The sequence below is a fragment of the Netta rufina genome (genome assembly GCF_964035555.1).
Source record: "Netta rufina genome assembly, chromosome: 4".
Taxonomy (NCBI): domain Eukaryota; kingdom Metazoa; phylum Chordata; class Aves; order Anseriformes; family Anatidae; genus Netta; species Netta rufina.
In genome coordinates this window covers 63,836,933-63,849,841 of record NC_140127.1, presented here as the reverse complement: position 1 = coordinate 63,849,841, position 12,909 = coordinate 63,836,933, and the positions used below count along the sequence as shown (strand labels likewise).

At 34.3% G+C, this 12,909-nt stretch overlaps 1 protein-coding gene across 1 annotated transcript in view; it reads left to right on the top strand.

Annotated features, from left to right (window-relative positions):
* The window catches only part of STX18 (syntaxin 18), a 66,606-nt gene that overhangs the window by 38,698 nt on the left and 14,999 nt on the right, over nt 1–12,909 (top strand). Inside the window, exons 3-6 of the mRNA XM_084285820.1 lie at nt 6,510–6,625; nt 8,015–8,092; nt 8,210–8,276; nt 11,905–12,020. Coding sequence (XP_084141946.1) covers nt 6,510–6,625; nt 8,015–8,092; nt 8,210–8,276; nt 11,905–12,020 — 377 coding nt within the window. The remainder of the gene's footprint in view (nt 1–6,509; nt 6,626–8,014; nt 8,093–8,209; nt 8,277–11,904; nt 12,021–12,909) is intronic.

The window sequence follows — 12,909 nt, the reverse complement described above, 5'->3', positions numbered from 1 at the left end:
TAGAGATATTTATACGGTCCATCAGTGCTGTGCAGACTGGTTCTGAGTAACAATGCTTTTTCCATGGGAAAGGTGGGATGGGTGCCTTCTGATACATCTTCACTATGTGCTTCTGTGGACCTTCCGTACAGTTAAGTGTGAAAGTTTCGTGTGTTGTTTACAGCAGTTAATGTACTTTGAAAAATTATTAAAGAAGCATTTTTTCCTTAAGTGGTATCGGATCCCACTAATTACTCCTCTTGCTCTAACGTTCATCTACCTAGTAAAGCTGGAAAAAAAAAAAAAAAAAAAAAAAAAAAGCAATAAATCAATTGCATGTTTGACCACTAATAGAAGATAGTTGAATGCATGCCCTGGGTTTTGTGGAGAATGCTCCCTTGATGTAGCTAATAAAAGAAAATAAGTCACCATTAAAGGATTCTAAAAATAGTCTCTTACAGGCTCCCCTAGAATGCCAAACTGCTTTATTGTGCTGACTTAATAATGTTTTTATAAGAAGCAAGCCTTTGTTACATTACAACAGTAAAAAGTGGAGATAGCCTTCAAGAGAAAGTCTAGCATCCTCTTCATGGGGGTATAGTATTTCCATGTTATCTAGGGAATTATTTTCAAAGAATTTATTTTCTCGTTTTACTAAGTTCAGATATCACATTTTAGAAATAGTAATTCTTCTTAACATCATTCTGGATTTTCTTAGCAATATTTTACAGAACTGGAAATACTAATTGAGGTGTGCCTGTACTGCCTGCTCTAGTAGCTGAAGCTTCCCCACAGACGTTAAGAAAAATGTTTTAAGGATGTTGTTGTTAGATGTTTTGTCATTAGAGTAGGCAGGTTTTTACTTTGGATTTATGTTGAGCAGCTTTTTGATGGAAATAGGAAGTAAATTAAAATGCCCAAAGCATAATAAATATTATTTGAATTTAGTAGTTAAATAAAATAATAATAATGATTTAAAATGTACTGGTTGCCCAAAGGAAAGAAGTTTTTAGAAATGTCTGCTGTACTTAAAACTAAGGTTATGCATACATATACATATATATACATATGCACATACACATACACACTTTTCTGGGGGGATATGTATATATCTGTAAGACAATACTGCATGTGGTAAGTCATGTTTATTTCCATTAAACATAGTCCACATCTGTATCTTAGAACTGGTTGATTTCAGCTTTTCACTTCTTTATTTTGTAATGCATTGTTGCAGGAAAAGCTTTTCAAGCAGAAACTTTTTTCTGCTTGGTTTGGTGTCTTCGTTGAATGAGTAAGCAGAAAATATTTTAGGCAGCGTCAGAAAGAGTTACTGATTCCAAAACCTGGTGTAATGCCTCCACAGGATGTTCTCTATGCTTTTCCAGAAAAACGGGATCATAGAAAAGATAGATTGGGTGGAGTGTAGCATTCAAAAAGCGAATGGCGAGATCATTCTTAACATTCTGCCTTCCTTACTTTTAAAAATATCCTGCAGTGGACCTTCTGTATTCTCCCTCTGCTTTGTGTCTTGTTTCCTTATCTGTGCTCCTAGATTTTTTTTTTTTATTATTTTTTTTCCTCAATAACATACACTGGTTTCTCCGTAGTCTTTACTGTTCAATGTGTACGTTTGTGTTTCTGTACATGTTCTCTTTATTATTTCTCTTTATTCTGCTTTTTCCTCTCCTTTGGACACTATCCCAGCCAGTGTTGCAGTGAGGTGCAGAAATGAAACAACACTCCAAAAGCGCAGGACAGCAGAAAGATTGCCTTTTATTTGCAATGGGTTGTACTACACTTATGCATCCCATAGTAAAGATCACTTTTATGCAATAATATGTTGTTACATTCAGTTTATGGTCCAGCATGATCCCCGATGGCTTTTTGAAGTACTGTTTCCTAATTGCTTGTTCCCCACGCTCTGTGTGTTCAGGTAATTGTTCCTGCTGCAACGAAGACCATCCCTTATTCAAATTCCTCGCATCATTTCTCCATGTTGGCAATATTGTTTTGAACTGAAGTCTTGTTCAGTTAAAACACTTTTAATTTGCTTACTACTTTGCCTCTGCAAATTTAGTAAATGTGTACTCCATTTCACTGAGTTGTTATGCAAGTATTTAACAGTATCAGAAGCAGGACAGCCCCTGTGGAACACAACTCAGTACCTCCTCCTGGTTTGGTGTATAACTACTCTATGTTCAGCTTTCCAAACAGTTTCACATCTGTACAGTATTTGCTCCTTGTAACTTACTTATTTGCTGGTAGCTTATGAGAATGTCATGTGGGATGGTAAAAAAAAAAAAACTAGAGAGAAGATATATGTCAGTGGTTGGTCTTCATCCACCCGTGAGACCTGTTGCTACATTCCCAACGTAAATTACTCGGTATGTGACTTATTTGTGATACATCATAGATATTAGTTATCGTTTTGTTCTTTTCTAAGCAGTTAAAAATTGATCATTTGTTCTTTTATTTTCCTAGGCTGAGTGGTCTATAAATCCTTTACTTTTTTTTTTTTTTTTTTTTTTTTTTTTTTTTTTTTCCAAATACAGATGCTACAGTTTCATCTTTTCATCTACCTAGAACTCATCTATCCTCCACTAATTCCTGGCGGCAAAGATACATCCTTTAATTTGATGCATTTTCTATTTTATTCCAGAGTTTGGCCTCCTGTTTCTGCAAACTGTATGATGTTTATTCACCCTGGGATTTTTTTGAAGCCAGTGAGTTCCCTTCAAGAGCACACCATTGGCATACAGATAGGAGGGATACATACTTTTTGAATTCTGCTTGCATCATTAGCTCAGAAGCACTGCACCTTCAGAAACACTCATGCCATGACCTGTTATGGCACCATACACGCTCAGCATCCTGTTATTACTACCTAACACCTATCACTTGCTATTACTGATGGAAATATCAACAAATAACTTTGATTTTTTTTTTTCTGAATGTCAGAGGTACTAAATTAGGCCTATGTTTAGTAACAGTAAGCTAAAGGTAGTAGTAACTGCACTTTACAATTGACCTCAGAGATGAAAGCTAATGCAGAGAAAGCCATAAATATCTAGGTTTTCTTCATACTCTGCATATACTTTTATTTCTTTACTGAGTAGCAAGCCAACACATTCTTTGGTCTTTCTGTATTAATATTTGTGGAGTAATCTCATGTTATCCTAGGCAGTCCCTTGTCAGTCTCATCCTGGACTTGACCCTTTTCTGATTGCATCCTTATGTGCTGTGTTCCTTCAAAGTTGCCAGTAGCAATCAGACCTAATTTGCACTTTCTGTATTCTGCTTTATTGTATTTGAACTCAATGAAGAGCTCTTGAAATAGCATAGTTCATCTCTTACTGCATTGCCTGTTCTTCCCTTCGATCAAGGACAGAATTGCAAATTATCCCAATGTCATTTCCATAGGAAGAATACCAGTTCACCTGGAATTTTTCTGTTCAGTCTTTGAATTCCATAGAAAAAGGAAACCTATCTTCCTTTCTTTTTTATACCATTGAAGTCTGCCTACTTGATGGCCACTGTCTTTATCTCACTCTTAACCCCTCTTCTTAAGTTGCTGTCCAACCCAAATTTCCTGTGAAGCTATTTCTAGCTGATGGGGATAAAAATCTACAAGAATTGTGCACCCTTCTCCCCTTCTTTGTCTGCATACATTAGCCAGTGTGTGCCTCATGCTTTGGCAAGTTCTTGTGATTCTTTCTGAAAAAAAAAATGGTTCATTTGACCTTTCCTGATTTCATGATGTAGCAGCCCAGTGACACTGCTGCTGGTAGTACTTTGAAGCAAGTCTTTGCATCTCTGACATGTAGGTGGCTTGGGATTTTTTTGTTTGTCTGTTTTAGGGAGAGGGGATGTCCCTTTGGCCCGTTCCTTTTAAACAAATGGTTCTTTCTCCAGTAAAGTTAGAAGCTGTTGATTAGATGGATTTTCTGCACATGCAGACTTCCTGAGGAGTGCAGTGGGGCTCAGGGGCCCTGTTAATACCAGTGGATGTTGTATGTGTTTTGGCATAATGCCATGCAGTTGGGTGGCTCCATCCTTGCCTTCACAAGGGGGCTGGAGTTTCATGTGTCCTTGGCTCTGGGTGGCTTGACTAGATCTTCTTCAGAAGTGCTGGTGCCAGACACTAAGCTATAAATGGGGAAAAAAAATAAAAAAAAAGAGTATTCTATTTATTCTTTATCTAGATTGTCGCATTTTGCTGCCTTCGAAGCTGTGAAACTGCTGTAAAAATTTGACCTACCCTGTTTTTATTTTTGCAGCTATGAAAGGTAACAGAACAACTTGTCAAAGGTGTCAGTAACATAGTGATGCACTGAGGATCACTAATAGTTACCCTACTAGTAAAAACCAACCGTGCCTCAGGCAGTTTTTTCATATGTATTTCTAAGGCTGATTTAAATGAAAATTCTTGTTTGCATTTTGTAATCTTTACCCTGTACAGTTAAAAAGTGCATGGAAAGCATAGAACTCATTAAATACCACACAGTTGGGCAGGGTACAAGAACCTAGGTGTACCACACTCCGTGTAAGCTGTGCAAAGGGAGTAGGGAAGCAGTCTGTCCTAATATATTTAATGGTGTGAGTTGTTTTACACTGCATTGTAACCATCAGTATGTCATTTTAATCAGGTAGGAAAAGGCTGTCTCTAAAATGAGACAATGTCAGATTTTTTTCATTGTTCAGAAGCTGTTCTCTAAGAGAATACAAGTGAGAGGTCCAGTTTAGACTAGCACTGATTACAATTTCAATAGGGCTTTTGCCATAATTATATGGAACTCATCTCTCCTGAGCAAAGGAGAGCAAATCAGCTCTTGAAAATCAAATGGAAACATTATATATGGCTGCTTTTCTGTAAATCTTCTGTAAATCATACAAAATAATTTTACAATATTTAGAGTGGTTTTAATCAGAGGGAAAAAAATCCCTAATATTTATATGTCAAATATGTGATAGTGTTGGAAACAAACAAGAGGAAAATAAATAATATTACTTATAATTAATTTGCCTTTCTGTTTGTCGGCTAATTTGTGCTTATCTGCAATACAGCAGATACCAATTTTCAAGCAAGGTGAACCTTGTGATGCCTTTTTTTTTTCTTTTTTTTTTAATATATATAGAGATATATATATAGCCAGTCACCCAGGGTGAGGGTGAAGATGTTTTGGGATACCTGGGGATGATAGAGTGAGCTTCAAACTTTGTGGAGAAGCAGTGGGAGAACCACACTGACAGTACTTTGACATATGAGAAGCAACTGGTGGGATTGCATGTGATGAGAGGTGATAGAGGAGAACGAGATGGGAAGATGTGAAATGGTTGTAGGGCATTCCTGTGGCAGGCATTGTAGGAGATGTAGGGAAGTTTTGACATTGTTGTGGTGAAGTATGAGGGACATCTCTAGGGTATCAGGCTAGCTTTGGAAACTGAAGATCTCTTCTTTTTACCTGTTTAATTTAATTGATACAGTTGCATTATACATACCTTGAAGAAGAGAGAAAATTTTCACTCATAAATAAAAATCTTAAGTTAAAATGTGTGCATATATTGAAAATTTTCTCTCTGGTTTAAAGGCAAAATAGGCTGTGGTGAGTGATCAGGAAACCCAAGATGAACGTTGGATAACGTGCTGTAGCAAAGTCTTATCATCCTGTGCAGCCACTGCTAAATGTCTCCCTACAGTATGTTTTTTCTGGTGGTTATCTATGTTGTATTAATATTTTACTGACAAGAAGGGACAAAAAGTCTTACAAGTGTACTGTAAGTAAAGCTCTAAGTATACTGGATACAGTTAACATCTGAATGGAGATCTCTGCCTAAAACACAATGATGTTACTTAGCCTTTGTGGTTTCCTCCATTTTCATTAATTTAGTAACAAAAGCATATATTAATCCTATTAAAAATATTAAATACATAATGTATAATTAAAATAGAAATAAACAAGTCTTAAAGTCTTATAATCTATTTGATATAAAATGTACATTATTTTCTGATATTTTTTACTGTGGTTTGGATTCACAGATTTTTTAACAGCTACTTTTTAAAATAAAGTTCAGGATTTAAGATAAAAACATACATTTAAGTGAAATAAGTTCAAAATTTTTGTATTTCTTTCAGTATTTGAACTATTCTTTTCTTACTTGGTGGTGGTTTGTTCTTGTTTCTTTGTTTTGTTGGAATAAATGCTAAGGGTGATGATTTATTTTCTAATTGTATTGCTTTACTGTGCCTCCTTGGTACTTGGTTATACAGGAGATGATAGGATATGTTGTTCTTCCTATCTGTGATATCTTTTACCACTTCAAAAAATGTTCTAAATCCCTCTCATCTTTATAGAAGTGATGGATATTGTACTTTTTACTTTTACAAATAGTTTGTATCTCCTTTTTATGTGTGAATCAGTGTTGCAAGAAAGCTTCTGGGGAGATGATGAGTGGAAAGAAGGTCCAAAATGTGTGCTTATAGGTGCTATGTTGGGGATTTCTTAGAAGTGACAATTTGTCTTGTTTCTCAGCCATATTATGTCTGAATATGTGAGGATGACAGATACAGAACGTGATCAGATAGATCAAGATGCTCAGATATTTATGAGGACATGTGCAGATGCCATCCATCAGCTGAGAACAGAAGGTAAACCGAGCAATTTCGAAATATTCTTTCTTAGTTACTGATAAAAGCTGAATATTACATGGTGTTGTGAGATCTGAAATGCTTTTTGGAAAGAGACTGCCCCTGGAATGCTTTTGGAAAGAGACTGTCCCTTTTATTTGCATCTCTGTAATCCTATTGACCGATTAGCACCATGCTTGGTTTTATTTAATGTAAGTGAAAGGATAAGCCTCAGCATAAAATTTTATTTGTTCAAGTACACTAATTAGCAAGTGTTTAAAAAAATCTTAAATACTTACTATTTAGTAGTAATTTAGCACTGGGGCATAGGGGCCTGAACCAAATTGAACCAAATCTCACTAAAGTTAATGAAAGTCAGTGGCTGTCTCTTTCTAGGTAGTCCACCTGTAAAGTTTTAAAGACATTCTCTTTCCATGTTTGAGATAATTACATCACTGTACAAAACGTAATAACATCTGTATCATTACACTAACTCTTCAAATATTTTAATTAACTACAGACATTTTCTTGAGTCATTGAATATAGCCCTCAAAAATTTGAGCTCCAGCAAAAAAACAAAACTCAGCAATTCTTCAGAATATATTTTAATTGTAAAATATTGTGTGTATATGCATATATATTTTAAACAGATAATTTACTAATTTATCAAAAGACACAGTTTTCATTGTGACAAGTATTAACAATTTTGCTTTTCTTAATGGGACTACCATTGAAAAGAGTCCTGCTAAAGTAGGATAATTTTGACAGCTTGTGTATGAAATTGTACTTTTACAACACTTACTTCATGTAAGTTGAAGAGAGAACTTCTGTTTTCTCATTTTTAAGTTGTCTTGTTGTATATGTTTTACCAGTATACCAAAGATTTTCATCAACTTCTAAACATGCTCAGAGCATTACTCAGAATCACAAAAAGTGATTCATGGATGGGAACTTCATAGTGTCAAAACAAGAAATAAGTGAACACAACACTTATTGTGCTTGACACAACAGATCCCCAAGATTTCCGTGTAGCAAGTGCTCTGGGAAATTTAAAGCATTAGAAGTTCAACATGTTAAGCAAGTTAAACCTCTAGACCTGTTCTGTAGTGCTTAGCTTGATGACATCTATTCTTGTTTAGAAATTAAATTGATGTAATATGACTCAGTGGCATACGTAAAGAATGACAAACACTGTGTGATGCAAGTTGGTTTGAGGTTTTGTTTTCTTGTAATACTTTGCTGGTTTACAGAATGTATATTTAAATATAGCAATGTTCACAATAGTTGTATATAACGTAGATAAAATGTTAATAGGCTCTTGGATATAACTTGTTTATGAACTGAAAATGCAAACTTGTGTGTAATTCAATAAAATGTTAAAAGATCTTGTATCTTTCTTTTTCATTTCAGCACACAAGGATGTCCAGTCTGCTCAGGTGAAAGAGCACAGAACAGCTGTCTTAGACTTCATTGAAGATTATTTAAAAAGTATGTAGTATTTTTTCTACAATACTGAGTGGTTAAAAATGAACATGTAACTATATTTTCCAAGAAAGATATAATGCTCTTCTAACCTGAAGTTTTATTTACTGATATCTTGAACAGGAGTGTGTAAGCTGTATTCTGAACAAAGAGCCATCCGAGTTAAGCGAGTGATAGATAAGAAGAGACTGTGAGTAGTGAGCTCTTGTTGTCAAAAAAAAAATAGTTTAACTCTGCCTTTCATTTGTAGGTTATTCAACAAAACCATTATTCATGTTTAGATTCTAAGGAGATTGGTTTAAATGGAAATCTGTAGCTGGATGAGGAACTTACACTATCAGCAGGTGCATTTTATACTTCTGACATGTAAAGTTAATTCTGAAAATGGCAAAATGCCAATACAATGTTGTGTACAATTCATATACGTCAATGATCAAAGCACCAAATTAGTAAAAAGTGGGTTAATAAACCTAATGGACTTCTACGTGTACAACAAAATATTTTTGCATGTCCCATTAAGTAATATTCTACATAAAATAATTTAGAATTAAATTTTGCACATTGATAATATGTCTTAAGATGCTATTTAGGATACCATCTGCTTAAGTACAAGAGACATTCGCTTCTCTACTTCTCTCTCCCATTCTCATGGTCCCATTTTTTTTCCCTCCTTCTTTAGACCACTGTTTCTGCTAAAGCAAGTGATTATGCTGTTAATAAATTCTGTTTGAGATGGTGGGGTTTCATAGCAACTAGAACACTGCTTGAAATCAAAATTTTATATGTAACTTCTGTAATTGAACCAAAAGAGCTTCTACTTCCTATTGTCATGGCATACATTCAAGCTGCTAAGCTTTCCATGTCTTCTAAATCTGCATTATTTGAATTCTAGCCTTAAGTTTCATGATGCATATTTTCATATAAAAATAACAAGTTTTAGAATATACGCTTCAATAGATATAGTACCTTTCCAAGATTTGATGCTGCTATATCAGTTTGGTGTTGAGCTTGATCATCTATTACATTGAAATTGAGAGATGTTTTCAGAAGTCCATAAGTATATGTTATTCAGGGTGATTCAGCATGATTAAACATGACTGGATTCACTTAAATATATCCTCCTGAGACAAAAATAGAAGTATAAGTACAAGCAAACAAAATACCCCAGAGCAGATCTGAAATTTATTAGAAAGTCACGTGAGAAAAGTAAGATAGGAGTTACAAAAATACCAAGAGCCTGTAACTTTGTGGGAAAAAAAAAAAAAAAATACAAAAACATACTGTGTGATATTTTTATCTGGCAAAAATACATAACCTTACTGATATTCTTCATATTAAGGAACTTTAAAGAAAGTTAGCATGGTTTCTGCTGTGATATAGTTGGCTAACAAATACCAGCTATTTAGCTTGATGTACTCTTGTCATTGTTCCCATGTCAAATGCAAGGTTCAGGATTTCTCAGATGACTAAACAGATGAGACAAGTCAATCTGCTTTATACTAAGCATGAAACAATGAAAAAAAAAAAAAAAAAAAAAAGCTATTCCAGAAATTAGAATATCACTTATTTAATTGAGCAGTAAGGGCCTAAAAAATAACCCAGAAGATGCGGTCCTTTTGTGAATCATGGGAGGAATATGTCTTGGCCTCTTCTGTACGAATGTAAGAGCTAAAAAGCAGACATTGATCAGCTGGAGCCTGTATGCATTGCAGATGTGATGTAATGGATAAATTATCATTTAAATTAAAATTCAATTTAAATAAATCACAGGGCATAAACCAATCTTTATGATGACTTGAAGAAAAACTGTCTGTTTTCATGCTCCTTCAACTAGTTGATTTGTAATTTCCCCTAAGATTTCAGTAGATTTCAGCACTTTGTGATAATAGGAGTACGCTCCATCCCTTAAACGAACTAGGCGTTCTTTAAGTAGCAAATTCCAGGCATTTTGTTCATTTTTAATTGAAAACTTTCATACATTAGCATACCGTGGAAAGTAAGGACAATAAATAATGAAGGAATACATTTATTTAAAAGTAAATTAATCCTAGTGCAGGTCTTTTTTCCTGCAATTTAGTCAGCATAAAGTATGTACTTCTTAAACAATTCTGAAAAGTTTGAAATAAAAATACATGTTGTTATGTTTACTTTATGTAAACATTTATGTAAACATCCCAAGCTCTTCCAAAAATCATGTTATAATTTTCTTACGTAAGTTGTGTTTCTTATATAAGTTATGTTATATAGTAATTCATATTTTTTGATTAAAAAATTCTGCCAATTACATAGGACTAATTCCATAGAATGAAATGTTGAGAAATAGAAACAAAACCAATTTTTCTATAAAGGTACTTGGTTGCAATTTTCAGTTTTTATGTTTATAGGTATTCATATTTATATTACATTTCCAATTTTAAACTAATTTTCCATTTGAATTTCTTGTGAGTTATGTATGCAGTTATTCAAATCAATAATAAAAGTTAACTTTTATTATTGGGTGATTGGTGTTTTATTAGTATCAGAAGTACTATTTGAACAGCATGGCCATCCAGATAAGTCTTTTTTTTTTTTTTTTTCCCTTGGTATTAGGCAAATTTGCGACTCGGAAGAGGGGAGAATGAAAAGTTCTTTTGTGTAAAACTACACAAAGCCCAGTAGCAGAGTTTTTAGAACTAATAAATGTTCCCTGTTATTATTTTTTTCTTGTTTAAATAACATAGTCTGTCAGTGATGACTAATGCATTATATTCTGTTTTTCTCAGAATTTTCTAATTATTGGCTAGAATTTAGACACAATACAAAGAAGGAAAGGCACACAAAATGCAACACCTTCTGTTAAGCAGCAGGGGAAGATTGCAGATGATAATGAGATTAACTGTTGATTATATATGAGAGGGGAGGAAGTGATGAAGGTGGCACAGCAGGTGATTCAGCCCATTATTTTTTTGTTTTTTGTTTTTTTAGCTTCTCTATCAGCGTAATTGCCATCCATTTAACTGTCTACTATGTAGTGGTTATAGGATTCATTGTTGACAGCAGTGAACCACAAAGCTTACTGGAAAAAAATATTTAGTCACACATTTTAAACTTTTTTGGTGCCATAGTGAAAAATACTTGACAAGTACTGAGGTACTGAAATAATCACTGAACATGCTTCTCATTTTTTATATTGGTTTTCTATTGAAATTGCATAGCAGGGAATATGTATCTGACCGTTACATACAGTATTTATTTGCTTTGCTTCTAAATGGGCTATTGATTCTTTTGGCAGCCAAGGTAAGGATCACTCCCATACAGGTTAAAGTATTCTTTATAGCTAGTTAATTATTATTATTATTATTATTATTATTATTAATAATAATAATAATAAAAAAACTTGTTTCAGGAAAAAAAAAGTTGATTCTGTTGTATTTTCTTATTCTTTCCTTATGATAATTGATAATATAAACATGCAAATATTACCTGAAAAAATTAAATAGGTGAGTTGGCTGTTGCTACTAAAAAAAATTCAGTATGACCAAAATGTTATATATTCCCATACTCCAGATTTTTTTTTCAAAATTCTTATCAACTCTGAACATGTAATGTATATTGGAATATAGATTATACAGTAATACTGTTCGTGCTTTCTTTGCTTTTCTAATAGTATTTCAGTAAAGGTAGCTAAGTACATTTTGTATCTAGACTGCGAACTCTTTATTATGAAGTTTTCAAGACCAGGTTAAAGTGCAATGAATGCAAGTAATCTGTGGTTGTTCTTGTTTTAGAGAAATTCAGTTGCATTATATCAGTTAAATGAGAGAATCTTATGCTTCTAGTTCCAGACTTGAACCTGAGCAGAGCAACATTTCCAAATCACCTCTTTCTCCTGAAAAGAATTCACAGAATCCTTTAGATGATTCTGAAGAAAAACTTTCTTCTGAGGAAAGCAAAGGTAAGAATAAAGCATAATTATATTTTTGTTTTGTAGCAAGCCCTTTCTATTCAACAGTACTTCTTTCACATTACAAGGGCCTATTCCAAGAAGGGCTCTTCCTGGAACATGTACTTTTTCTATTCTCTTTTTCCCTGAGTTGATCAGGCTTGTGTGATGTACATTGTGGGACTGGGGAAGCAAAATCTTCAGCTTTGTGACGTTTCTTTCAACCAACCAGGTCTTCGGTCTTGATGGATTTCTTCATCCCTTCAATAAACTTTGTGTGAACTCTCTCCTTTTAATTTATTAATTTTGCACTATTCATCTAGTTATATGTCTTCTGAAACCTGTCTGATCTTTCCATATCCTTTTCACTGATGGTAAGGAATAGGAAAGTAGCTTGATGGCTTTCTAGTAGTTTCTAGGAGTGTTTTCTGGTTTTTAAGCACAGAGACCTTCAGTTGGACACCCCTACAGTATCAACACAAAAGTAGAATATGTTCACAGGGGGGATTTTAGTGGCTGGAAAGACACAAATAGGTTTGGGTATGTTCTTCTCCACAGTCTTGAATCTTCTTGCTGGAAGGACTGCTGCTTCTATTTCAGCAGGCAGGAAATAGCCAGAAGTCTAAAGCAGCAACGCTGACCCCACGGTCATTTCAGCTGGTGCTATTCTTGACAGAACTTGCTGATTATGACCAGCTTCTGAGGCTGTGGATGTAAGTCCCTTCTTTCAGCCTTTTCTCAGAAAAAAGGCTGAAAAGCCTTTTTCCCTTGGTCTGTTTTGGGGTGTGTACACTCACGTACCTTCATTGCAGAGTGTCTAAGTACCACCATTGTGCAATAATTTCAGGTTTTGTACCAAAAGAGGTATCTTGTTTCTATGATTTGAGAATTGCTTTCTGTG